Genomic DNA, 25431 nt, shown 5'->3' on the forward strand with positions numbered 1-25431 from the left:
TTATTTATTTAAACACAAGCATATGTATTTGTATATGTCATTGATGTTACTTATTTAGTTTATTATACATGATTATACATTTATTAATGTAATTATATGCAATGTTATTTATATTTTGTCATTTTAACATAGTTTTATAGATTTTATTCACCATATTAGAGTTCTGCTGCAGCGCTTTGACCTACGGCCAGCAGGGGGCGACGTGCGCACTTCCCTTCACGACAGCTGTCGTAAAAACAGCCGTAAGTGGCGGTGCAGCAATGGCTGCCCGGTGGAGCGAAAGCAAACTTTAGAGTGTTTCGCTCCTCTGAAAGTGTTCAACAGGTGTGTGTGTATGACGTGACGTGTACACAGGTGTGTGTAGGATGTGGTCCCGCGTGCAGCAGCGCGTGGAGGACTTCATGGTGACGGCGGTGACGGAAATCTGTCGGTGCCTCAAAGAGAGAGACGAAGAAGAAAAAGAAGAAGAAGCCTCAAAGATGGAGGTCAGTCTGATTCTGAAGTACAAGTACTACAAGTCTGAGGTACTTTACTGGAGTACCTTCTCCTCCCCACCTCTCAAAGGTATATGTAGTACTTGTTACTGTACGACATATCAGAGGTATATGTAGTACTTTATACTGTACTACACCTCAAAGGTACATGTAGTACTTTACACTGTACTACATCTCAGAGGTACTTAATACTGTACTACATCTCAGAGGTACTTAATACTGTACTACATCTCAGAGGTATATGTTGTACTTTACACTGTACTACATCTCAAAGGTACATGTTGTACTTTATACTGTACTACACCTCAGAGGTACATGTTGTACTTTATACTGTACTACACCTCAGAGGTACTTCAAGAATGTTCCTCTGATGATAAACTGTGTTGCAGGAGGAGCTGCTGGCTGTGATGAGGAGGTGCTGTGAGGTTCTGCTGCAAGACCTGAAGGGGCTTCAGGAGGAGAACCAGGACCTAAAGGGGCTTCAGGAGGAGAACCAGGACCTGAAGGGGCTTCAGGAGGAGAACCAGGACCTGAAGGGGCTTCAGGAGGAGAACCAGGACCTGAAGGAGCTTCAGGAGGAGAACCAGGACCTGAAGGGGCTTCAGGAGGAGAACCAGGACCTGAAGGGGCTTCAGGAGGAGAACCAGGACCTGAAGGAGCTTCAGGAGGAGAACCAGGACCTGAAGGGGCTTCAGGAGGAGAACCAGGACCTAAAGGGGCTTCAGGAGGAGAACCAGGACCTGAAGGAGCTTCAGGAGGAGAACCAGGACGTGAAGGGGCTTCAGGAGGAGAACCAGGACCTGAAGGGGCTTCAGGAGGAGAACCAGGACCTGAAGGGGCTTCAGGAGGAGAACCAGGACCTGAAGGGGCTTCAGGAGGAGAACCAGGACCTGAAGGGGCTTCAGGAGGAGAACCAGGACCAGAAAAGACTTCAGGAGGAGAACCAGGAGAAAGACGAGCTACCATCATGTGATCAGAGGAGCGTCCATGAAGCTGAAGGAGGCGCTCAGATGGAGGCGAGCAGCCAATCAGAGCAGACTCCTGCGGCCCGGCGGCCCTTCGCCTGCTGCACCTGCGGGAAGTCTTTCTCGGCCCGCAGCAGTGTCACAGTCCACCGCCGCACCGTGCACGGCGAGCAGCGCCCCCACGGGTGCTCTCACTGCGGGAAGCTGTTCGGCACCCGCAGCCACCTCAGGACGCACCTGAGGGCCGGCGGCGGGCCGCTCACCTGCTCGGCATGCGGCAAGGCGCTAGCGGCGCGGTGCCTCCTCCAACGGCACGGACGCACCTGCCGGGTCACGGACGCCGGAGGCTTCAGGTGCGCGGAGTGCGGCAAGGACTTCTCCAAGCGCAGTTACCTGTCTGCACACCGGCGGGTGCACCTGAAGGACAAACCCTTCACCTGTCCCACGTGTGAGAAGGGCTTCACCGTGCGCCGCAGCCTCCACGTGCACCAGCTGACCGTCCACCGCGGGGAGAAACCCTTCACCTGCGCCGTCTGCGGGAAGACCTTCAGCCAGCGCGGCGGCCTCGGGGCTCACCAGAGGACGCACACGGGGGAGCGGCCGCACGCCTGCGAGCGCTGCGGCAGCCGCTTCTCCAGCCGCAGCGGGCTGGCGGTGCACAGCCGCGTCCACACGGGCGAGAAGGCCTTCGCCTGCGACGCCTGCGGCAAGAGCTTCAGCGTGTCGGCCAACCTGCGGCGCCACCGGCTCGTCCACTCGGGCCGCCGGGAGTTCGCCTGCGACGTGTGCGGTCGCGGCTTCGCGCAGGCGGCGCACCTGAAAGCGCACCGCGCAGTGCACAGCGGCGAGCGGGCCTTCATCTGCAACGCCTGCGGGAAGGGCTTCGGGCAGCGCGGCGCACTGCTGGCGCACGAGCGCAGCCACGCCGGCCTCAAGCCGCACGGCTGCGGCGAGTGCGGGAAGAGCTTCTCTTCGTCCGCGTCGCTGAAGCGCCACCGGCTGGCTCACGGCGGGCGGAAGGCTCACGCGTGCGACGAGTGCGGGAAGAGCTTCGCCAGCGCCCAGGTCCTGAAGACTCACCTGCGGCTGCACGCCGGCGGCGGCAAAGCGTTCTCCTGCGACGTGTGCGGCCGCGGCTACAGCTCGCTCGGCTACCTGAGGACGCACCGGCGCTGCCACTCGGAGGGGAAACCGTTCGGCTGCTCCTGCTGCCAGAAGACCTTCTCCACGCAGGCGAGTGCCAAGCTGCACGAGCGCACGCACAGCGGGGAGAAACCCTTCATCTGCGAGGTCTGCGGGAAGAGCTTCAGCGTGTCGCAGAACCTCGTCCGGCACAAGCGGGTCCACAGCGGGGAGAAACCCTTCGAGTGCGCGGTTTGCGGGAAGCGGTTCAGTCAGAACAACAACCTGAAGGCTCACCTGCTGGTCCACTCGGGTCAGAAGCCGTTCAGCTGCTCCTCCTGCAGCAGGAGTTTCGCCTCCACAAGGAGCCTCAGGGAGCACAAGTGCGTCTCGGCTGAATGAAGTCCTGGAACCCAAACGGGACCGCCAAAGACCGGGACCCCCCTCGAGAACCTCCTGGAGCCGCAAACGGGACGTGAGGACGAGTCAAGGCGAGTCACAGTGACGTCTCTCGGCGGTTTGTGGACGTTTTGAAGACAGTTCAGCAATTTGTCCTTCGGGGTTTTGTTTTTTTGCAACCAGTGAACAGGAAGTGACCATATGTGGACGGAGGAGGACGTTTGACTCTAAATGACCATCATTTACTAAATGAACATCATGCTGTATTGAAGAAGACTTGAAACTAGAGATGGAGACATAAACTCATGTTTACAATGTTTACTGAGAGAATACATCAAGAGAGAAGTAGAGTCATTTATATAGACTTCTATACAACCAGAGGAGTCACCCCCTGGTGGTCAGGAGAGATAATGCAGCTTTAATACATGAAGCATAGACTTCTATACAACCAGAGGAGTCGCCCCTTGGTGGTCAGGAGAGAGAATGCAGCTTTAACACATGAAGCATAGACTTCTATACAACCAGAGGAGTCACCCCCTGGTGGTCAGGAGAGAGAATGCAGCTTTAATACATGAAGCATATACTTCTATACAACCAGAGGAGTCGCCCCTTGGTGGTCAGGAGAGAGAATGCAGCTTTAACACATGAAGCATAGACTTCTATACAACCAGAGGAGTCACCCCCTGGTGGTCAGGAGAGAGAATGCAGCTTTAACACATGAAGCATAGACTTCTATACAACCAGAGGAGTCGCCCCTTGGTGGTCAGGAGAGAGAATGCAGCTTTAACACATGAATCATAGACTTCTATACAACCAGAGGAGTCACCCCCCGGTGGTCAGGAGAGAAAATGCAGCTTTAAGACTTCACTTTGCCTCCTGACTCGAGGAGAAACTCTGACCCTGTCCTGGTTTTAATCTAATTTAAATAAACAACAAACTATTCCTGACTGATCTCTCATTTGTCATTGTGTGTAAACTAATAAATACCACATTCATTTGTCTATAATTTTTTCTTCCAGGATTTTAAAATGTTAAAAGTCCATTCTGTGTTTTAAGCAGAGGTTTCAAAAGTATTCACATTCATTACTCAAGTAGAAGTATAGATACTAGGGTTTAAAAATACTTCTGTAAAAGTTGAAGTATCAACTCAAGCTTTTTACTTAAGTAAAAGTGTAAAAGTACTGGTTTAAAAACTACTTAAAAGTATAAAAGTAAAAGTAATGTAAGGGGATTTTTTCCCCCATTAAGGACAAACTCTTAAGCCGCGTCTCAGGGGCCTATAGTGCACTACCCCACCTCCCCCAAAACAATCACTTTATAAAGGCCATAATGACTATAATGTTTTAAAATGCTATGTTGAAAAATGTGGGATGCACTAGGCTACCCGTTTCAGCTGCATACATGCCCATTGAAAATGATCACATTTTATTACAATGCAAATACATTAAAGTAACATATGTGTACTACTGAGCATTAACATGCGTTTCATGGAGCGGAAGACATGATAACTAGTTGCCTATAAGTATTGTAATAGTGCAAAATAGGAAGCGGCGGCGACTCCAACACAAACACTTAAAGCTGTGGTTCTCAAACTTTTTCTGTAAATAACATAATTGTGTGACTCATCTGTACTTTTATAAATAACAGAATAAAGAAAAGTAAATCACTTTCAAGTAAATCAGATTACCCCATCAGACAATGTTTTGTGTAAGTTCTATCTGTGCAAAAAATAACTCATATTTAGTTACTACTAAATAGCTCATTGTGGAAAACAATAAGCTTTTAATTTTTTTTGCCAAACAAAACAGAATGAGTGCAGATATGTGAGCCATCAGGCTGTATCGGTATTAGTGGAGCAGTGACCTGCTTTCCTCGACACATATGTTATAAACGGGGTTGTAGATTTGATACGGCCTCTCTCAATTCATGCTCAATATTGAGCTTAGATCTGTTTTTTTATTTTGAGAAGTGCAACAGCAGGAAAAGACGAGCTCACGGAGCTCACGGCGTCAAATCGCGCATGCGCAAGCTAACCTGTTAACGGCGTACCGCAACCATTTACCAGAAAGTACAGACATTTGTCCAAGTATTTATTAATGACTTGTTTTATATCCGTGTACTTTGTACTTTTGTAATATGTGAAGCCAGCAGCTCATTGTTGGTAGAAGACACGAGCACTTTGGCTCTTTCACCTGGAGCAGGAGAGCTGCTCTGGGTTCAGAGAGCTGCTCTGGGTTCAGAGAGCTGCTCTGGGTTCAGAGAGCTGCTCTGGGTTCATAGAGCTGCTCTGGGTTCATAGAGCTGCTCTGGGTTCATAGAGCTGCTCCGGTGCGAGTAGAACTCAGCTGCTCCTCACAGGAGAGCTGCTGTTGCATCTTCACCCTGGGAGCGTTTAAAACACAGATATAGCGGTCTACTTTTCACGGGACATATTTTTCGACGCTCTCTGTCCGCTGGTGTGTGTGCTCAGTGCTCACTTGTGTGTGTGTGTGTGTGTGTGTGTATATGTGCTCAGTGCTCACCTGTGTGTGCGCGCACGTATCTGTGTGCGCAACGGGGCGGAGAGGTTTTTGTGTGTGTTTTTGAACGATGACAAGCCGGAGTGAAAACAAACCAAAATGAAATAGTAACGAGGCTATTTTTAAAATGTAGGGAGTAGAAAGTACAGATATTTGCGTGAAAATGTAAGGAGTAGAAGTAAAAAGTTGTCTGAAAATAAATACTCCAGTAAAGTATAGATACCCAAAATGTCTACTTAAGTAAGCTAACGAAGTATTTGTACTTCGTTACTTGACACCTCTGGTTTTAAGATGTGTACTCCCTTTTTATATTTTTTAAACTTAATTTCTTCTAAGGACTGACATTTTCAATTTCATTTGTTCTTTTATTTAAAAAAATATTTTTCTTTGAATCTTTTCATTCATATATTTTTATTTTATTATTTCTTTCTTTTTGACTTTGACTGATATATTATATTGTATTTCTTATAATGTCTTATATATTAAAATATGTTTTAATTATTATGATTACGTTTTTATCTTAATATTTATTTATTTTTCTATTTTGTTGAAAACAAACGAAAAGAAAAGTGACACAAAAAATGTTTTGGCGCATTTTTACCTTATATTTAATTAAAATGTCTTTAAAACGTAATTTTTTTTTAAATGTCATTTAAATTTTGTTTATTTATAAAATATATATTTACTTCTTGTAATTTCTTGTATACATTTATTTATCTATTTTGGAAAGCACGTGACGATGTTATGCCACGTCTTTTATTTTGAAGTCCCAGACCGGAAGCTCTCCCTCGTCAGCAGGATGTGCTGTCGGTCCTCTCCGTGTTAGTCCGTCACTACCCGCGTCGTTAAACCTCAGCTCCAGGCCTGCAGCCGAGCCGAGCCGAGCCGAGCCGAGCCGAGCGGACCCGAGTCCAGCATGAACGAGACGGAGGGGCTCCGGTTCCGGAGGGTCCACCGACCGCAGGTCATCACCGACGAGCTGCCGGAGAACCGGAACAAGGGGACCGGGTGAGAGGGGGAGGGGTGGACATAAAAACAGAAACACCGACGGTGACGTCACCGCCGCGTCACGGCATTGATCGTTGATCTGATTAATTGTGATATATATCATTTTATTGTATTATTTTAATAATAATAATTTTAATTTAAAATCAATGATGAATACATATATATAATTAACTGTAATATATAATACATTTTAATAATACTCATTTTAAATTAATAAATATATATAATATATTAATTAATTAGCCTCACTGTACTGAGGTTGAAGTACTTAGTACTTCTGCTCTCTGCTACTTTATACTTCTGACTCCTTTAGTCACTGACTCCAGATCAGCGTTATATAAATATATATATATATATATATATATATATATATATATATATATATATATATATATATATATATGTATCATATACTTTATACTTCTGACTCCTTTAGTCACTGACTCCAGATCAGCGTTATATAAATATATATACATATATATCATATACTTCTGACTCCTTTAGTCACTGATTCCAGATCAGCGTTATATAAATATATATATATATATATATATCATATACTTCTGACTCCTTTAGTCACTGATTGCAGATCAGCGTTATATAAATATATATATATATATGTATATATATATATATATATATATATATATGTATCATATACTTTATACTTCTGACTCCTTTAGTCACTGACTCCAGATCAGCGTTATATAAATATATATACATATATATCATATACTTCTGACTCCTTTAGTCACTGATTCCAGATCAGCGTTATATAAATATATATATATATATCATATACTTCTGACTCCTTTAGTCACTGATTCCAGATCAGCGTTATATAAATATATATATGTATATATATATATATATATATATATATGTATATATATATATATATATATATATATATATATATATGTATCATATACTTTATACTTCTGACTCCTTTAGTCACTGACTCCAGATCAGCGTTATATAAATATATATACATATATATCATATACTTCTGACTCCTTTAGTCACTGATTCCAGATCAGCGTTATATAAATATATATATATATATATATATATATCATATACTTCTGACTCCTTTAGTCACTGATTCCAGATCAGCGTTATATAAATATATATATGTATATATATATATATATATATATCATATACTTTATACTTCTGACTCCTTTAGTCACTGATTCCAGATCAGCGTTATATAAATATATATATATGTATATATATATATATATATATATATATATATATATCATATACTTTATACTTCTGACTCCTTTAGTCACTGACTCCAGATCAGCGTTATATAAATATATGTACATCATATACCTATACGGCGCTCTCCTTAGCAGCACCTACAGTGGGAAGGTGTTCCAGGTGACGCTGCTCTCTCTGGGCGGCTTCCTGCTCCTTCCTCTCCTGGTCATCATCCTCATCCTCGAGTCCCCCATCCACCCCGAGGTCTTCAGGTGAGTCCCAGGGGTTGATAATACTATTCTTTTGAGGTACTAATACTAGATGATTTGAGGTACTAATTCAAGATGATTTAAGGTACTAATACTAGATGATTTGAGGTACTAATACAAGATGATTTGAGGTACTAATACTAGATGATTTGAGGTACTAATTCAAGATGATTTGAGGTACTAATACTAGATGATTTGAGGTACTAATACAAGATGATTTGAGGTACTAATACAAGATGATTCGAGGTACTAATACTCAGTGCTTGAGGTACTAATACTCAGTGTTTGAGGTACTAATACCCAGTGCTTGAGGTACTAATACTCAGTGTTTGAGGTACTAATACCCAGTGCTTGAGGTACTAATACCCAGTGTTTGAGGTACTAATACTCAGTGTTTGAGGTACTAATACCCAGTGCTTGAGGTACTAATACCCAGTGTTTGAGGTACTAATACCCAGTGTTTGAGGTACTAGTACCCAGTGTTTGAGGTACTAATACTCAGTGTTTGAGGTACTAATACCCAGTGCTTGAGGTACTAATACCCACTGTTTGAGGTACTAATACTCAGTGTTTGAGGTACTAATACCCAGTGTTTGAGGTACTAATACTCAGTGTTTGAGGTACTAATACCCAGTGCTTGAGGTACTAATACCCAGTGTTTGAGGTACTAATACCCAGTGTTTGAGGTACTAATACCCAGTGCTTGAGGTACTAATACTCTGTCCTGCAGCCTGAAGGAGCCTCCCCTGATGAAGGGCTGCTGGGAACCAAACCTGAAGCTCCGAGAGGCTCAGAGACTGTTTGAGGACCAGATCAGCGGCCCGGAGTCCATCACCAACATCGGAGGTCTGCTTCAGTCTGGTTTAGTTAGTCTGGTTTAGTTTAGTCTGGTTTATTTAATCTAGTTTAGTTTGGTTTAGTTAGTCTGGTTTAGTAATCTGGTTTGGTTTAGTGTTGAGTTTAATGTTGAGTTTAGTGTTGAGTTTAGTGTTGAGTTTAGTGTTTAGTGTTTATTTTAGTGTAACTGAAGCTCCAGACCTCGGCTCGCTGCTTTCTGGTGAAACAAACTTGTGAAATCGTTTCATCAGATTTCGTCAGTTTGGATCCAGCTGGTGAAATAGTCAGAGGTTAGAGGTCAGAGGTCAGAGGTCACGGCCTCGTTGTGAAGTCGGTTTCCAGATGGAATGAATGAAAAACTGATGTGCAGCTTTCATGGCTTCAGACAAAAGGTGTTACTGTTTAAAGCTGAAGAAGACCATGAAGGCGCCCGAGAGCTGACCGCTCGTCTCTTCCCTCTGCAGATGTTTTGTACGCGGGAACAGCTGACGGCAAGATCGTGAAGCTGATTGGTCGAAGGATTCACACGGTGACGAGGCTCGGGAAACCGCCGTGTGGTGAGAGACGCTTCGCCCCAGTTTAGGTTTAGTTTAGGTTCAGCAACTCAACTTCCTGTTTCACACGAACCACAAGAGGCCGTTTATTTGTTGTGAAACAGGAAGTGAGTGTGGGGAACAAGCCGCTTCAATTTGGCATAATGTGAGTCCTCCTCCAGCTCTCAGAAACTGACTCTTACTCTGAAGGAGCAAGTGGTGCTCTTACTCTGAAGGAGCAGCGAGTCTCCTTCATGGTGTGAAGCGCTGGGTATGGTGCATGCTGGGTAACTGGGCGTGTCCTCAGGCTCCGTGGAGGAGGAGTCCAGCTGTGGGCGGCCTCTGGGGATCCGGGTCGGACCCAACGGGACTCTGTTTGTGGCCGACGCCTACCTGGGTCTGTTCCAGGTGAACCCCACCACAGGTGAGAGGGGCTGTTGTTGTTCTCCTCCTCTTCCTCCTCCTCTTCCTCCTCCTGCTCCTCCTCTTCCTCCTCCTCCTCTTCCTCCTGCTCTTCCTCCTCCTCTTCGTCTTCCTCCTCCTTGTCCTCCTCCTCTTCGTCTTCCTCCTCCTTGTCCTCCTCCTCCTCGTCCTCCTCTTCCTCCTCCTCTTCCTCCTGTTCACATAAACACCAACGATGAAAAACATTTGAATTCATTCAATAAAATAAATAAAAACAAATATCAAGTTCAGAAAATATGAAAAACTAAATAAAAACTAAAAAGTCTCCAAACACAAAAACTAAACGTTTTGTTTTCGTGACTTTTGACAGAAAATATATTTATATTATAATATTAAGTTCTATGAAGAGGAAACAGTTTAGTAAAAAACACACAAACGTTACGAGATAAACAATAATAAATAATAATAAATAACATCAGAGGCAGAAAACAGGCTTATTGATCTAAATAATGTTAAAACTTCTATAAATGTTAAAACGTCACAATATTATCAAAACAAAATGAATATATATAAGATGTAACTTATAACAAAATGCATCTCACGCTCTGATAGTGTTACGTTTTATTATTATTTATAATCTGTTTTTACAATAAACATCTTTAAATATCTCAAAACAGTTTAAGGTGTAAAAGTCTGTTTATGAAAATAACTTGTAATAAATGATGAAGAACATTAATCATCACGTGACTCAACGTCCACCGTTCTGGTTTACTGGTTATAATAATAATCATAATAATAATCATAATAATAATAACAATAATAATAATAATCACAATTCCAGGCGAGGCGACCCTCCTGGTGGCCGGCGGCCAGCTGGTGGCCGGCAGGAAGTTGTCCTTCATCAACGACGTGGCGGTGACTCGGGACGGCAGGAAGCTGTACTTCACCTCCTCCAGCAGCAGGTGGCAGCGCAGAGACTTCCTGCACCTCATCATGGAGGCCACGGCTGACGGGAGGTTATTATCCATATTCACCTGTTATTATTATTAATCTGTAGAGATCAGAGATTAATCACCATTTAATAAAATAAATAATCATAATAAATGAATTTAAAGTTGTATTAATGAAATAGAACAGGGGTCAGCAACCTTTTCTATCCAAAGAGCCATTTTGCCCTTGGGACGGATCCGTCTTTACTAGCGGACGCCTCAGTGTCTCATGAGCCGACGCAGAACCAGGAGCAGGAGTGGAGTTTGGAGACGTGATCCACTTCCTGAAAGTAGATCTACTTTGCTCAGTTGGCTGCAGTGTTGATAAATCGCTCTTCTGCAGCTTGATACCTTTCATCAGATGCTGTGTGCTTGTTCTGGAAGAGTCTTTCAACATTACATGTTTTGTTGTTTGCTAACTCCTCGCCACATGTCAAGCATACAGGTCAGCAGCATCGTTGGCAGTGAAAGCTAATTAATACTCCGGATGCTAATACTAATGCTCCGGAGGCGCATGCGGCTAACCCCTGAAATAGACCAATGGATTATGAAATTCAGTTTTGTATTTTATTTATTTCTTGATTCATTTAAGAAACGCTGATTTCCTGTGTGAGTTTCAAAGTAAAAGCCCGGTGGTGGTAACCGGCGTGTCGTTGTCTCCGCTCAGAGTTCTGGAGTACGACACCGAGACCCGAGAGCTGTCGGTGGTGATGGAGAACCTGCGGTTCCCCAACGGCATCCAGCTGCTGCCCGACGAGGAGTCCGTGCTGGTGGCCGAGACCACCATGGCCCGCATCCGCAGGTAAGACCCCCATGGCCCGCATCCGCAGGTAAGACCCCCATGGCCCGCATCCGCAGGTAAGACCCCCATGGCCCGCATCCGCAGGTAAGACCACCATGGCCCGCATCCGCAGGTAAGACCACCATGGCCCGCATCCGCAGGTAAGACCCCCATGGCCCGCATCCGCATGTAAGACCCCCATGGCCCGCATCCGCAGGTATGACCCCCATGGCCCGCATCCGCAGGTAAGACCCCCATGGCCCGCATCCGCAGGTAAGACCACCATGGCCCGCATCCGCAGGTAAGACCACCATGGCCCGCATCCGCAGGTAAGACCCCCATGGCCCGCATCCGCAGGTAAGACCCCCATGGCCCGCATCCGCATGTAAGACCCCCATGGCCCGCATCCGCAGGTATGACCCCCATGGCCCGCATCCGCAGGTAAGACCCCCATGGCCCGCATCCGCAGGTATGACCCCCATGGCCCGCATCCGCAGGTAAGACCCCCATGGCCCGCATCCGCAGGTAAGACCCCCATGGCACGCATCCGCAGGTAAGACCCCCAAGCCCGCATCCGCAGGTGGCCCACCTGGGCCTTCTGTTTGTTTATTTATACATATAAATATGAATATGAGGGTTCTACTGACGGCTTCTTTCATAAGATGTTCCAATACAAGATGTTTCACAGACTAAAATAAAATAGTGCTTCAAAACATAAAGGAATATAAATACATTGATAACATGATGTGTTTATACTTCATGACGTCTTTATTAAATAACATCGTGCCATCAGAGATGCATCACTCCATCGTAACAAAATGACTCACTGAAAGGTAAAGAACATGGACCTGATGTACTGTTTTAGTCAGTGTTGTGTTCAGAGAACATTTAACATTCAACAGCTTGGGCTCACATGTTTAGTGTTTGTGTTTCCTCACCAGAGTCCACGTTGCTGGTCTGAACAAAGGCGGGATGGACACCTTCATCGACAACCTGCCCGGCCTTCCCGACAACATTCGTCCGAGCTCGACCGGAGGTTACTGGGTGGCCATGTCAGCGGTGCGACCGAACCCCGGCTTCTCCATGATGGACTTCCTGTCCCAGAGACCCTGGATCAAGAAATTCATCTTCAAGGTAAAAGAAGGGAGAGAGAGACCAGGTTCCAACAAAACGTACTAGGTGTCTCGTAGAGACGATAACGACTACCAGGTGTCCTGTAGAGACGATAACGACTACCAGGTGTCCCGTAGAGACGATAACGACTACCAGGTGTCCCGTAGAGACGATAACGACTACCAGGTGTCCCGTAGAGACGATAACGACTACCAGGTGTCCTGTAGAGACGATAACGACTACCAGGTGTCCTTGTAGAGACGCTAACGACTACCAGGTGTCCCGTAGAGACGATAACGACTACCAGGTGTCCCGTAGAGACGCTAACGACTACCAGGTGTCTTGTAGAGACGCTAACGACTACCAGGTGTCCTTGTAGAGACGCTAACGACTACCAGGTGTCCCGTAGAGACGCTAACGACTACCAGGTGTCTTGTAGAGACGATAACGACTACCAGGTGTCCTTGTAGAGACGCTAACGACTACCAGGTGTCCTGTAGAGACGATAACGACTACCAGGTGTCCCGTAGAGACGATAACGACTACCAGGCGTCCTGTAGAGACGATAACGACTACCAGGTGTCTTGTATAGACGATAACGACTACCAGGTGTCCTGTAGAGATGTGTCCTTGTAGAGACGATAACGACTACCAGGTGTCCCGTAGAGACGATAACGACTACCAGGTGTCCCGTAGAGACGCTAACGACTACCAGGTGTCCTTGTAGAGACGCTAACGACTACCAGGTGTCCTTGTAGAGACGCTAACGACTACCAGGTGTCCTTGTAGAGACGCTAACGACTACCAGGTGTCTTGTAGAGACGCTAACAACTACCAGGTGTCCTGTAGAGATGTGTCCTTGTAGAGACGCTAACGACTACCAGGTGTCCTTGTAGAGACGCTAACGACTACCAGGTGTCCTTGTAGAGACGATAACGACTACCAGGTGTCCTTGTAGAGACGATAATGACTACCAGGTGTCCTGTAGAGACGATAACGACTGCCAGGTGTCCTGTAGAGACGATAACGACTACCAGGTGTCTTGTAGAGACGATAACGACTACCAGGTGTCCTGTAGAGACGATAACGACTACCAGGTGTCTTGTAGAGACGATAACGACTACCAGGTGTCCTGTAGAGACGATAACGACTATCAGGTGTCTTGTAGAGACGATAACGACTACCAGGTGTCTTGTAGAGACGATAACGACTACCAGGTGTCTTGTAGAGACGATAACGACTACCAGGTGTCCTGCAGAGACGATAACGACTACCAGGTGTCCTGCAGAGACGATAGCGACTACCAGGTGTCCTGTAGAGACGACAACGACTACCAGGTGTCCTGTATAGATGTGTCCTTGTAGAGACAATAACGACTACCAGGTGTCCTGTAGAGATGTGTCCTTGTAGAGACGATAACAACTACCAGGTGTCTTGTAGAGACGATAACGACTACCAGGTGTCCTGTAGAGACGATAACGACTACCAGGTGTCCTGTAGAGACGATAACGACTACCAGGTGTCCTTGTAGAGACGATAACGACTACCAGGTGTCCTTGTAGAGATGTGTCCTTGTAGAGATGTGTCCTTGTAGAGACGATAACGACTACCAGGTGTCTTGTAGAGACGATAACAACTACCAGGTGTCCTTGTAGAGACGATAACGACTACCAGGTGTCCTTGTAGAGACGCTAACGACTACCAGGTGTCCCGTAGAGACGATAACGACTACCAGGTGTTCCGTAGAGACGATAACGACTACCAGGTGTCCCGTAGAGACGCTAACGACTACCAGGTGTCCTTGTAGAGACGATAACGACTACCAGGTGTCCCGTAGAGACGATAACGACTACCAGGTGTCCCGTAGAGACGATAACGACTACCAGGCGTCCTGTAGAGACGATAACGACTACCAGGTGTCTTGTATAGACGATAACGACTACCAGGTGTCCTGTAGAGATGTGTCCTTGTAGAGACGATAACGACTACCAGGTGTCCCGTAGAGACGATGACGACTACCAGGTGTCCCGTAGAGACGCTAACGACTACCAGGTGTCCTTGTAGAGACGCTAACGACTACCAGGTGTCCTTGTAGAGACGCTAACGACTACCAGGTGTCCTTGTAGAGACGCTAACGACTACCAGGTGTCTTGTAGAGACGCTAACAACTACCAGGTGTCCTGTAGAGATGTGTCCTTGTAGAGACGCTAACGACTACCAGGTGTCCTTGTAGAGACGCTAACGACTACCAGGTGTCCTTGTAGAGACGATAGCGACTACCAGGTGTCCTTGTAGAGACGATAATGACTACCAGGTGTCCTGTAGAGACGATAACGACTGCCAGGTGTCCTGTAGAGACGATAACGACTACCAGGTGTCTTGTAGAGACGATAACGACTACCAGGTGTCCTGTAGAGACGATAACGACTACCAGGTGTCTTGTAGAGACGATAACGACTACCAGGTGTCCTGTAGAGACGATAACGACTATCAGGTGTCTTGTAGAGACGATAACGACTACCAGGTGTCTTGTAGAGACGATAACGACTACCAGGTGTCTTGTAGAGACGATAACGACTACCAGGTGTCCTGTAGAGACGATAACGACTACCAGGTGTCCTGTAGAGACGATAACGACTACCAGGTGTCCTGCAGAGACGATAGCGACTACCAGGTGTCCTGTAGAGACGACAACGACTACCAGGTGTCCTGTATAGATGTGTCCTTGTAGAGACAATAATGACTACCAGGTGTCCTGTAGAGATGTGTCCTTGTAGAGACGATAACGACTACCAGGTGTCCTGTAGAGACGATAACAACTACCAGGTGTCTTGTAGAGACGATAACGACTACCAGGTGTCCTGTAGAGATGATAACGACTACCAGGTGTCCTGTAGAGACGATAACGACTACCAGGTGTCCTTGTAGAGACGATAACGACTACCAGGTGTCCTTGTAGAGATGTGTCCTTGTAGAGATGTGTCCTTGTAGAGACGATAACGACTACCAGGTGTCTTGTAGAGACGATAACGACTACCAGGTGTCTTGTAGAGACGATAACGACTACTAGGTGTCCTGTAGAGACGATAACGACTACCAGGTGTCTTGTAGAGACGATAACGACTACCAGGTGTCCTGTAGAGACGATAACGACTATCAGGTGTCTTGTAGAGACGATAACGACTACCAGGTGTCTTGTAGAGACGATAACGACTACCAGGTGTCTTGTAGAGACGATAACGACTACCAGGTGTCCTGCAGAGACGATAACGACTACCAGGTGTCCTGCAGAGACGATAGCGACTACCAGGTGTCCTGTAGAGACGACAACGACTACCAGGTGTCCTGTATAGATGTGTCCTTGTAGAGACAATAACGACTACCAGGTGTCCTGTAGAGATGTGTCCTTGTAGAGACGATAACAACTACCAGGTGTCTTGTAGAGACGATAACGACTACCAGGTGTCCTGTAGAGACGATAACGACTACCAGGTGTCCTGTAGAGACGATAACGACTACCAGGTGTCCTTGTAGAGACGATAACGACTACCAGGTGTCCTTGTAGAGATGTGTCCTTGTAGAGATGTGTCCTTGTAGAGACGATAACGACTACCAGGTGTCTTGTAGAGACGATAACAACTACCAGGTGTCCTTGTAGAGACGATAACGACTACCAGGTGTCCTTGTAGAGACGCTAACGACTACCAGGTGTCCCGTAGAGACGATAACGACTACCAGGTGTTCCGTAGAGACGATAACGACTACCAGGTGTCCCGTAGAGACGCTAACGACTACCAGGTGTCCTTGTAGAGACGATAACGACTACCAGGTGTCCCGTAGAGACGATAACGACTACCAGGTGTCCCGTAGAGACGATAACGACTACCAGGCGTCCTGTAGAGACGATAACGACTACCAGGTGTCTTGTATAGACGATAACGACTACCAGGTGTCCTGTAGAGATGTGTCCTTGTAGAGACGATAACGACTACCAGGTGTCCCGTAGAGACGATAACGACTACCAGGTGTCCCGTAGAGACGCTAACGACTACCAGGTGTCCTTGTAGAGACGCTAACGACTACCAGGTGTCCTTGTAGAGACGCTAACGACTACCAGGTGTCCTTGTAGAGACGCTAACGACTACCAGGTGTCTTGTAGAGACGCTAACAACTACCAGGTGTCCTGTAGAGATGTGTCCTTGTAGAGACGCTAACGACTACCAGGTGTCCTTGTAGAGACGCTAACGACTACCAGGTGTCCTTGTAGAGACGATAGCGACTACCAGGTGTCCTTGTAGAGACGATAATGACTACCAGGTGTCCTGTAGAGACGATAACGACTGCCAGGTGTCCTGTAGAGACGATAACGACTACCAGGTGTCTTGTAGAGACGATAACGACTACCAGGTGTCCTGTAGAGACGATAACGACTACCAGGTGTCTTGTAGAGACGATAACGACTACCAGGTGTCCTGTAGAGACGATAACGACTATCAGGTGTCTTGTAGAGACGATAACGACTACCAGGTGTCTTGTAGAGACGATAACGACTACCAGGTGTCTTGTAGAGACGATAACGACTACCAGGTGTCCTGCAGAGACGATAACGACTACCAGGTGTCCTGTAGAGACGATAACGACTACCAGGTGTCCTGCAGAGACGATAGCGACTACCAGGTGTCCTGTAGAGACGACAACGACTACCAGGTGTCCTGTATAGATGTGTCCTTGTAGAGACAATAATGACTACCAGGTGTCCTGTAGAGATTTGTCCTTGTAGAGACGATAACGACTACCAGGTGTCCTGTAGAGACGATAACAACTACCAGGTGTCTTGTAGAGACGATAACGACTACCAGGTGTCCTGTAGAGATGATAACGACTACCAGGTGTCCTGTAGAGACGATAACGACTACCAGGTGTCCTTGTAGAGACGATAACGACTACCAGGTGTCCTTGTAGAGATGTGTCCTTGTAGAGATGTGTCCTTGTAGAGACGATAACGACTACCAGGTGTCTTGTAGAGACGATAACAACTACCAGGTGTCCTTGTAGAGACGATAACGACTACCATGTGTCCTTGTATAGACGATAACGACTACCAGGTGTCCTGTAGAGACGATAACGACTACCAGGTGTCCTGTAGAGATGTGTCCTTGTAGAGACGATAACGACTACCAGGTGTCCTTGTAAGATGTGTCCTTGTAGAGACGATAACGACTACCAGGTGTCCTGTAGAGACGATAACGACTACCAGGTGTCCTGTAGAGATGTGTCCTTGTAGAGACGATAACGACTACCAGGTGTCTTGTAGAGACGATAACGACTACCAGGTGTCCTGTAGAGATGTGTCCTTGTAGAGACGATAACGACTACCAGGTGTCCTTGTAAGATGTGTCCTTGTAGAGACGATAACGACTACCAGGTGTCCTGTAGAGACGATAACGACTACCAGGTGTCCTGTAGAGATGTGTCCTTGTAGAGACGATAACGACTACCAGGTGTCTTGTAGAGACGATAACGACTACCAGGTGTCCTGTAGAGATGTGTCCTTGTAGAGACGATAGCGACTACCAGGTGTCCTTGTAGAGACGATAACGACTACCAGGTGTCCTTGTAGAGACGATAACGACTACCAGGTGTCTTGTAGAGACGATAACGACTACCAGGTGTCCTGTAGAGACGATAACGACTACCAGGTGTCTTGTAGAGACGATAACGACTACCAGGTGTCCTGTAGAGACGATAACGACTACCAGGTGTCCTGTAGAGACGATAACGACTACCAGGTGTCCTGTAGAGACGATAACGACTACCAGGTGTCTTGTAGAGACGATAACGACTACCAGGTGTCCTGTAGAGACGATAACGACTACCAGGTGTCCTGTAGAGACGATAACGACTACCAGGTGTCTTGTAGAGACGATAACGACTACCAGGTGTCCTGTAGAGACGATGACGACTACCAGGTGTCCTGTAGAGACGATGACGACTACCAGGTGTCCTGTAGAGACGATAACGACTACCAGGTGTCCTGCAGAGACGATAACGACTACCAGGTGTCCTGTAGAGACGATAACGACTACCAGGTGTCCTGTAGAGACGATAACGACTACCAGGTGTCCTGTAGAGATGTGTCCTTGTAGAGACGATAACGACTACCAGGTGTCTTGTAGAGACGATAACGACTACCAGGTGTCTTGTAGAGACGATAACGACTACAAGGTGTCCTGTAGAGATGTGTCCTTGTAGAGACTATAACGACTACCAGGTGTCCTTGTAGAGACGATAACGACTACCAGGTGTCCTTGTAGAGACGATAACGACTACCAGGTGTCTTGTAGAGACGATAACGACTACCAGGTGTCCTGTAGAGACGATAACGACTACCAGGTGTCCTTGTAGAGACGATAACGACTACCAGGTGTCTTGTAGAGACGATAACGACTACCAGGTGTCCTGTAGAGACGATAACGACTACCAGATGTCCTGTAGAGACGATAACGACTACCAGGTGTCCTGTAGAGACGATAACGACTACCAGGTGTCTTGTAGAGACGATAACGACTACCAGGTGTCCTGTAGAGACGATAACGACTACCAGGTGTCTTGTAGAGACGATAACGACTACCACGTGTCTTGTAGAGACGATGACGACTACCAGGTGTCCTGTAGAGACGATGACGACTACCAGGTGTCCTGTAGAGACGATGACGACTACCAGGTGTCCTGCAGAGACGATAACGACTACCAGGTGTCCTGTAGAGACGATAACGACTACCAGGTGTCCTGTAGAGACGATAACGACTACCAGGTGTCCTGTAGAGACGATAACGACTACCAGTTGTCCTGTAGAGATGTGTCCTTGTAGAGACAATAACGACTACCAGGTGTCCTGTAGAGATGTGTCCTTGTAGAGACGATAACGACTACCAGGTGTCCTGTAGAGACGATAACAACTACCAGGTGTCTTGTAGAGACGATAACGACTACCAGGTGTCCCGTAGAGACGCTAACGACTACCAGGTGTTTTGTAGAGACGATAACGACTACCAGGTGTCCTGTAGAGATGTGTCCTTGTAGAGACGATAACGACTACCAGGTGTCTTGTAGAGACGATAACGACTACCAGGTGTCCTGTAGAGACGATAGCGACTACCAGGTGTCCTGTAGAGACGATAGCGACTACCAGGTGTCCTGTAGAGACGATAACGACTACCAGATGTCCTGTAGAGACGATAACGACTACCGGGTGTCCTTGTAGAGACGGTAATGACTACCAGGTGTCTTGTAGAGACGATAACGACTACCAGGTGTCCTGTAGAGACGATAACGACTACCAGGTGTCTTGTAGAGACGATAACGACTACCACGTGTCTTGTAGAGACGATGACGACTACCAGGTGTCCTGTAGAGACGATGACGACTACCAGGTGTCCTGTAGAGACGATAACGACTACCAGGTGTCCTGTAGAGACGATAACGACTACCAGGTGTCCTGTAGAGACGATAACGACTACCAGGTGTCCTGTAGAGACGATAACGACTACCAGTTGTCCTGTAGAGATGTGTCCTTGTAGAGACAATAACGACTACCAGGTGTCCTGTAGAGATGTGTCCTTGTAGAGACGATAACGACTACCAGGTGTCCTGTAGAGACGATAACAACTACCAGGTGTCTTGTAGAGACGATAACGACTACCAGGTGTCCCGTAGAGACGCTAACGACTACCAGGTGTCCCGTAGAGACGCTAACAACTACCAGGTGTTTTGTAGAGACGATAACGACTACCAGGTGTCCTGTAGAGATGTGTCCTTGTAGAGACGATAACGACTACCAGGTGTCTTGTAGAGACGATAACGACTACCAGGTGTTTTGTAGAGACGATAGCGACTACCAGGTGTCCTGTAGAGACGATAGCGACTACCAGGTGTCCTGTAGAGACGATAACGACTACCAGATGTCCTGTAGAGACGATAACGACTACCAGGTGTCCTTGTAGAGACGGTAACGACTACCAGGTGTCCTTGTAGAGACGGTAATGACTACCAGGTGTCTTGTAGAGACGATAACGACTACCAGGTGTCCTGTAGAGACGATAACGACTACCAGGTGTCTTGTGGAGACGATAACGACTACCAGGTGTTCTGTAGAGACGATAACGACTACCAGGTGTTCTGTAGAGACGATAATGACTACCAGGTGTCCTGTAGAGACGATAACGACTACCAGGTGTCCTGTAGAGACGATAACGACTACCAGGTGTCCTTGTAGAGACGATAACGACTACCAGGTGTCCTCTAGAGACGATAACGACTACCAGGTGTCCTTGTAGAGACGATAACGACTACCGGGTGTCCTGTAGAGACGATAACGACTACCAGGTGTCCTTGTAGAGACGATAACGACTACCAGGTGTCTTGTAGAGACGATAACGACTACCAGGTGTCCTGTAGAGACGATAACGACTACCAGGTGTCCTGTAGAGATGTGTCCTTGTAGAGACGATAACGACTACCAGGTGTCCTTGTAGAGATGTGTCCTTGTAGAGACGATAACGACTACCAGGTGTCCTGTAGAGACGATAACGACTACCAGGTGTCCTGTAGAGATGTGTCCTTGTAGAGACGATAACGACTACCAGGTGTCTTGTAGAAACGATAACGACTACCAGGTGTCTTGTAGAGACGATAACGACTACCAGGTGTCCTGTAGAGATGTGTCCTTGTAGAGACGATAACGACTACCAGGTGTCTTGTAGAGACGATAACGACTACCAGGTGTCTTGTAGAGACGATAACGACTACCAGGTGTCCTGTAGAGACGATAACGACTACCAGGTGTCCTTGTAGAGACAATAACAACTACAAAGGTGTCCTGTAGAGACGATAAGGACTACCAGATGTCTCGTAGAGACGATAAGGACTACCAGGTGTCTCGTAGAGACGATAAGGACTACCAGGTGTCTCGTAGAGACGATAAGGACTACCAGGTGTCCTGTAGAGACGCTAACGACTACCAGGTGTCTTGTAGAGGGAGCTCTGTCTGCAGACTCTGACCTGGAAGACATAAACAAACCCAGAAGGTCATAGGAAGGTATCACATTACGGTCCTTTAAAAGACACCAGACAGTGTCTCATGCCTCCCTTCCTCCTCCCTTGCTCCAGATCTTCAGCCAGGAGGTGCTGATGAAGTTCGTCCCTCGGTACAGCCTGGTGGCGGAGCTCCATGACGGCGGCGTCTGCACTCGGAGCTTCCACGACCCCAACGGCCTGGTGGCGGCCTACGTCAGCGAGGTCCACGAGCACGATGGGAGTCTGTACCTGGGCTCCTTCCGCTCGCCCTACATCGCCAAACTCGACCTGAGCAAGGTCTAAAAATAAGTAAATTGATAAAATAAGAGACGGACTTTGTGACTGAGCAGGAAGTCTGAAACCGCGACGCGGCGTTCGTCTTTAACAGCGATGTCACGATGCACCGCGAGGGGACCGGAGGCCCGGACGGCGGATATCTCGTTCCAGAGAGAAATCTCTCAACATATTTTGAGGGATTAACGCGTAATTAGTTTAAAACATTCGTGGTCTCCAGAGGGTGAATCCCAACGACGACCAACAGCAGAACTTGGTTGTCGCAGTAAATGAACGGCTTTTGTGTTCATGTTCGCCATTTTGTTTTGTTGACGTCGTGAATCAAACTTTAAGACCTTTTTAGGCACCAAATGAAATGTCTGTCGTTTTAAATCCGGTCCAAATTCTGGATTTAAATTTGTATTTCTCCAGCTGTCTGTATTTTATTTGCTCAAAGTTTTTGTGTTCAATGAAAAAATAGTTTTGTTAACAGCGTTGTTTTAATGTTGGTTCTGAAACTCCAGGTCTGATTGGTCAACGAGACCCGGCTCTTGTATCTTGGCAACCAGGTGAAAACCAATGCTTTCTCGCTAGCTGAAGCTAATAAAGCTATGTGGCTCGTTCACCAGTGGGTTAGCTTGCTCATTGTAGCGCTAGCAAGCTGCTGCTAACTCAGTGTAGCCTTATAAATACCATCATGCTAATGATTCAATTGAAAATATATATATATATATATATATACACACACACACACACACACACACACACAGGAACTGCAGGTCATCTCTCGCTACCTCCAGAGCTAACTCTGAATCGTCTGGGTTAGCGATGTTAGCCTTGTTAGCATTGTTTTTGCTACCAGCTGCCATTCCTCACTTGAATATCTCAGCTATCCTGAGTGCCACATCCACGCATTACTAATTATTTTTCATTTCAGAAAGCTGTCTGTTGAGCCGCGGCTCCCGTTAGCATGTTAGTGAAACACTAGTAATATTTAGCATGTCGTCATCACGAGCGGCTGGACTTCCTGTCCCGTCCCGGCTGGAGGGCCAGAGCGACGGGTCAGATCCGGATGGTTTTTGGTTTTGTTCTGAGCTGCAAATGTAGTTTGAGTCTCTGCTTGTTTGAGCTGGTCTGCAGCTTTTCAGCTTCCTTTGAAGGAAAGCTCAATGAAATCCATTCATTTAAAAATGTTAAATATTTGTTTGAAAAATTAAAGCCGCTTCACTAAATCAGAAACACAACGTCTGGTCGTTTCCTTTTTCACCTCAAAAACATTAACTGACTGTTTGAATTATTTTTGTGATTATTTCAGACTTTACATGAAGATTTATCGTTTTAAACATTTCATAATAATTTGATTATGTACAAACTAATGAAGACGTGACAGTTTCTCCTGAGGGTTTCAGTAAATACTTTATTCTGCTGAAAGGGTTAATGAGGAGGAGGAGGTCAGACAGGTGAGGATGACGATGGACGATAAAGGCCTTCACAGGTGAGGATGACGATGGACGATGAAGGCCTTCACAGGTGAGGATGACGATGGACGATGAAGGCCCTCACAGGTGAGGATGACGATGGACGATAAAGGCCTTCACAGGTGAGGATGACGATGGACGATGAAGGCCCTCACAGGTGAGGATGACGATGGACGATAAAGGCCTTCACAGGTGAGGATGACGATGGACGATAAAGGCCTTCACAGATGAGGATGAGGATGATGAAGGTGGGAGGTGGTTTCAGGGTTTACAGTCCAGCAGCAGAGTCCTGGTCTGGTTCTTCCAGGGGATCAGCCAGACCTCAGTGTGGCACTGAAACGTCTAGAAGAACAGGAAGTTTCACAATAAAAGCCTCTAAATAAAAGCCTGTAAAATACATCTTGATTCTCTCCGTCTGTTTGCAGTGAACTGCTGGAGGAGGACTTTGTCTCCAGGAAGTCGTCCAGCTCGTGGTCTACAGTCTCACCTGCTGCAGACGACCTTCAGGCTGAAAGTCACAGTTGGACAGGTTGTTGTTGTTGTTGTTGTCGTCTCGTTTCCGGCAGACGGTTCTGGAGATCTCCAGATCCACGGTGTACTGAACCCCCTTAACCACCTGGAACACAGTACAGTACCTCAGCAGTGACATCATCACTCTCTGGATGCAGGGTGCTTTGGGTGAGCGATGCGTTGACCTTTGACCCCTACCTGCCGCTGGGCTCGCTGGATGGCCGAGGGCTTGAAGAGGAAGGCGTCGTTTGATTGGTTGTTGAAAGAGCAGGCGGCGCTGAGGACGACCTGCCGGAGGACGGGGTCCTTCCTGCTGATGTTGACCGGAGAGCCGGGCATGGAGCGGCCATGATGGCCGCCATGATGGCCGCCAAGATGGCTGCCATGATGGCTGCCCGCCGCCAGCATCAGCTCTGCAAGGGAAATATATAATATATATACTATAATATATACTGTGTGCGTGTACAAATATATATAAATAAACATACACAGTATATATATATATATATATATATATATATATATATATATACATACATACACTGTGTGTGTGTATTTATATATATATATACACACACACACACATACACAGTATATATTATTATTATGTATATATATATAGTTTGAAGTCACAGTGTAAAACTAAACATGATGAAGATTTCAGCTTATTGTCACAGTATTCTGTCATAATAATAATAATAATAATAATAATAATCATGCATTTATATATTTGTGCTTCATGTGTTCAGTTCCTTGTCAACAGCTGTTAAATATAACAAATTTAAAATATGACTATATAAGCATTATGCTTCTGCCTGTACCTTTTCAGTCGTATTGAATATGTATATTTGATATAGGCTTTACTCATTGTATTGTATGTGATGACTGAATAAAACACACTACTGCTGCTAGTACTAGTAGTACTAGTAGTACTGCTACTGCTAGTCCTACTAGTATTAGTACTTCTACTTCTACTTTAGATACTGAATTCAACTCAATCTGCAGTTTCATTTCAACAGTTTGTCTTCAAGCATTAGAACATTAAAGTCAGCAACAGCAAGTCTTTTACCCAGAACAGCGAGCAGCGAGGCGAGCAGCAGCGTCTTCCGTCCCATGATGCACTCTGATTGTGTCTGAGAGGACTCTTGTTTCCTGTGAGGCGGCGACACTCTGACCACAGACCAGCAGGAACTGTCATGTTGTGTCTTCATACTCCTCTTAAAGCGGCAAGGCAGCTGGGCCCCTGTGTGATGTCACTTCCTGTCAGTACAGGAAGTCTCTGTTTCCCTGCATGCATTGCAGCTCAGCTCTGACACACTGGCAGCGATCAGCTCTCAGGTGTGTCATCAGAAACCTGAAGAACTGAACCAGGATCAGTCTCCTGAAGCTGCTTCATGAAGAACACAACGTCAGTGGTCTGAAGACAGGTCAGTGATCTGGACTCGGGTCAGTGAT

General features: G+C 46.4%; 3 protein-coding genes across 3 annotated transcripts in view; 1 reads left to right on the forward strand and 2 right to left on the reverse strand.

Moving 5' to 3' along the window:
* LOC306746939 (uncharacterized protein) overlaps positions 1 to 25431 on the reverse strand; it is a 387486-nt gene that overhangs the window by 186323 nt on the left and 175732 nt on the right. The gene's annotated exons all lie outside the window — the stretch shown is intronic.
* apmap (adipocyte plasma membrane associated protein) lies at positions 6375 to 23221 on the forward strand. Its single transcript, XM_079229935.1, has 9 exons — positions 6375 to 6507; positions 7872 to 7988; positions 8716 to 8831; positions 9287 to 9379; positions 9663 to 9779; positions 10599 to 10773; positions 11414 to 11548; positions 12469 to 12661; positions 21809 to 23221. The coding sequence occupies exons 1-9, from the start codon at positions 6416 to 6418 to the stop codon at positions 22016 to 22018; spliced, it is 1248 nt and encodes a 415-aa protein (XP_079086061.1). The 5' UTR covers positions 6375 to 6415; the 3' UTR covers positions 22019 to 23221.
* cst7 (cystatin f) lies at positions 23574 to 24384 on the reverse strand (the record flags this gene model as incomplete). The annotated part of the gene is made up of 3 exons (XM_079229387.1): positions 23574 to 23808; positions 23954 to 24082; positions 24175 to 24384. 3 exons carry the CDS (start codon positions 24382 to 24384, stop codon positions 23728 to 23730), a joined length of 420 nt encoding a protein of 139 aa, XP_079085513.1. The 3' UTR covers positions 23574 to 23727.

The sequence above is a fragment of the Taurulus bubalis genome (assembly GCF_910589615.1).
Source record: "Taurulus bubalis genome assembly, chromosome: 14".
Classification (NCBI taxonomy): Eukaryota; Metazoa; Chordata; class Actinopteri; order Perciformes; family Cottidae; genus Taurulus; species Taurulus bubalis.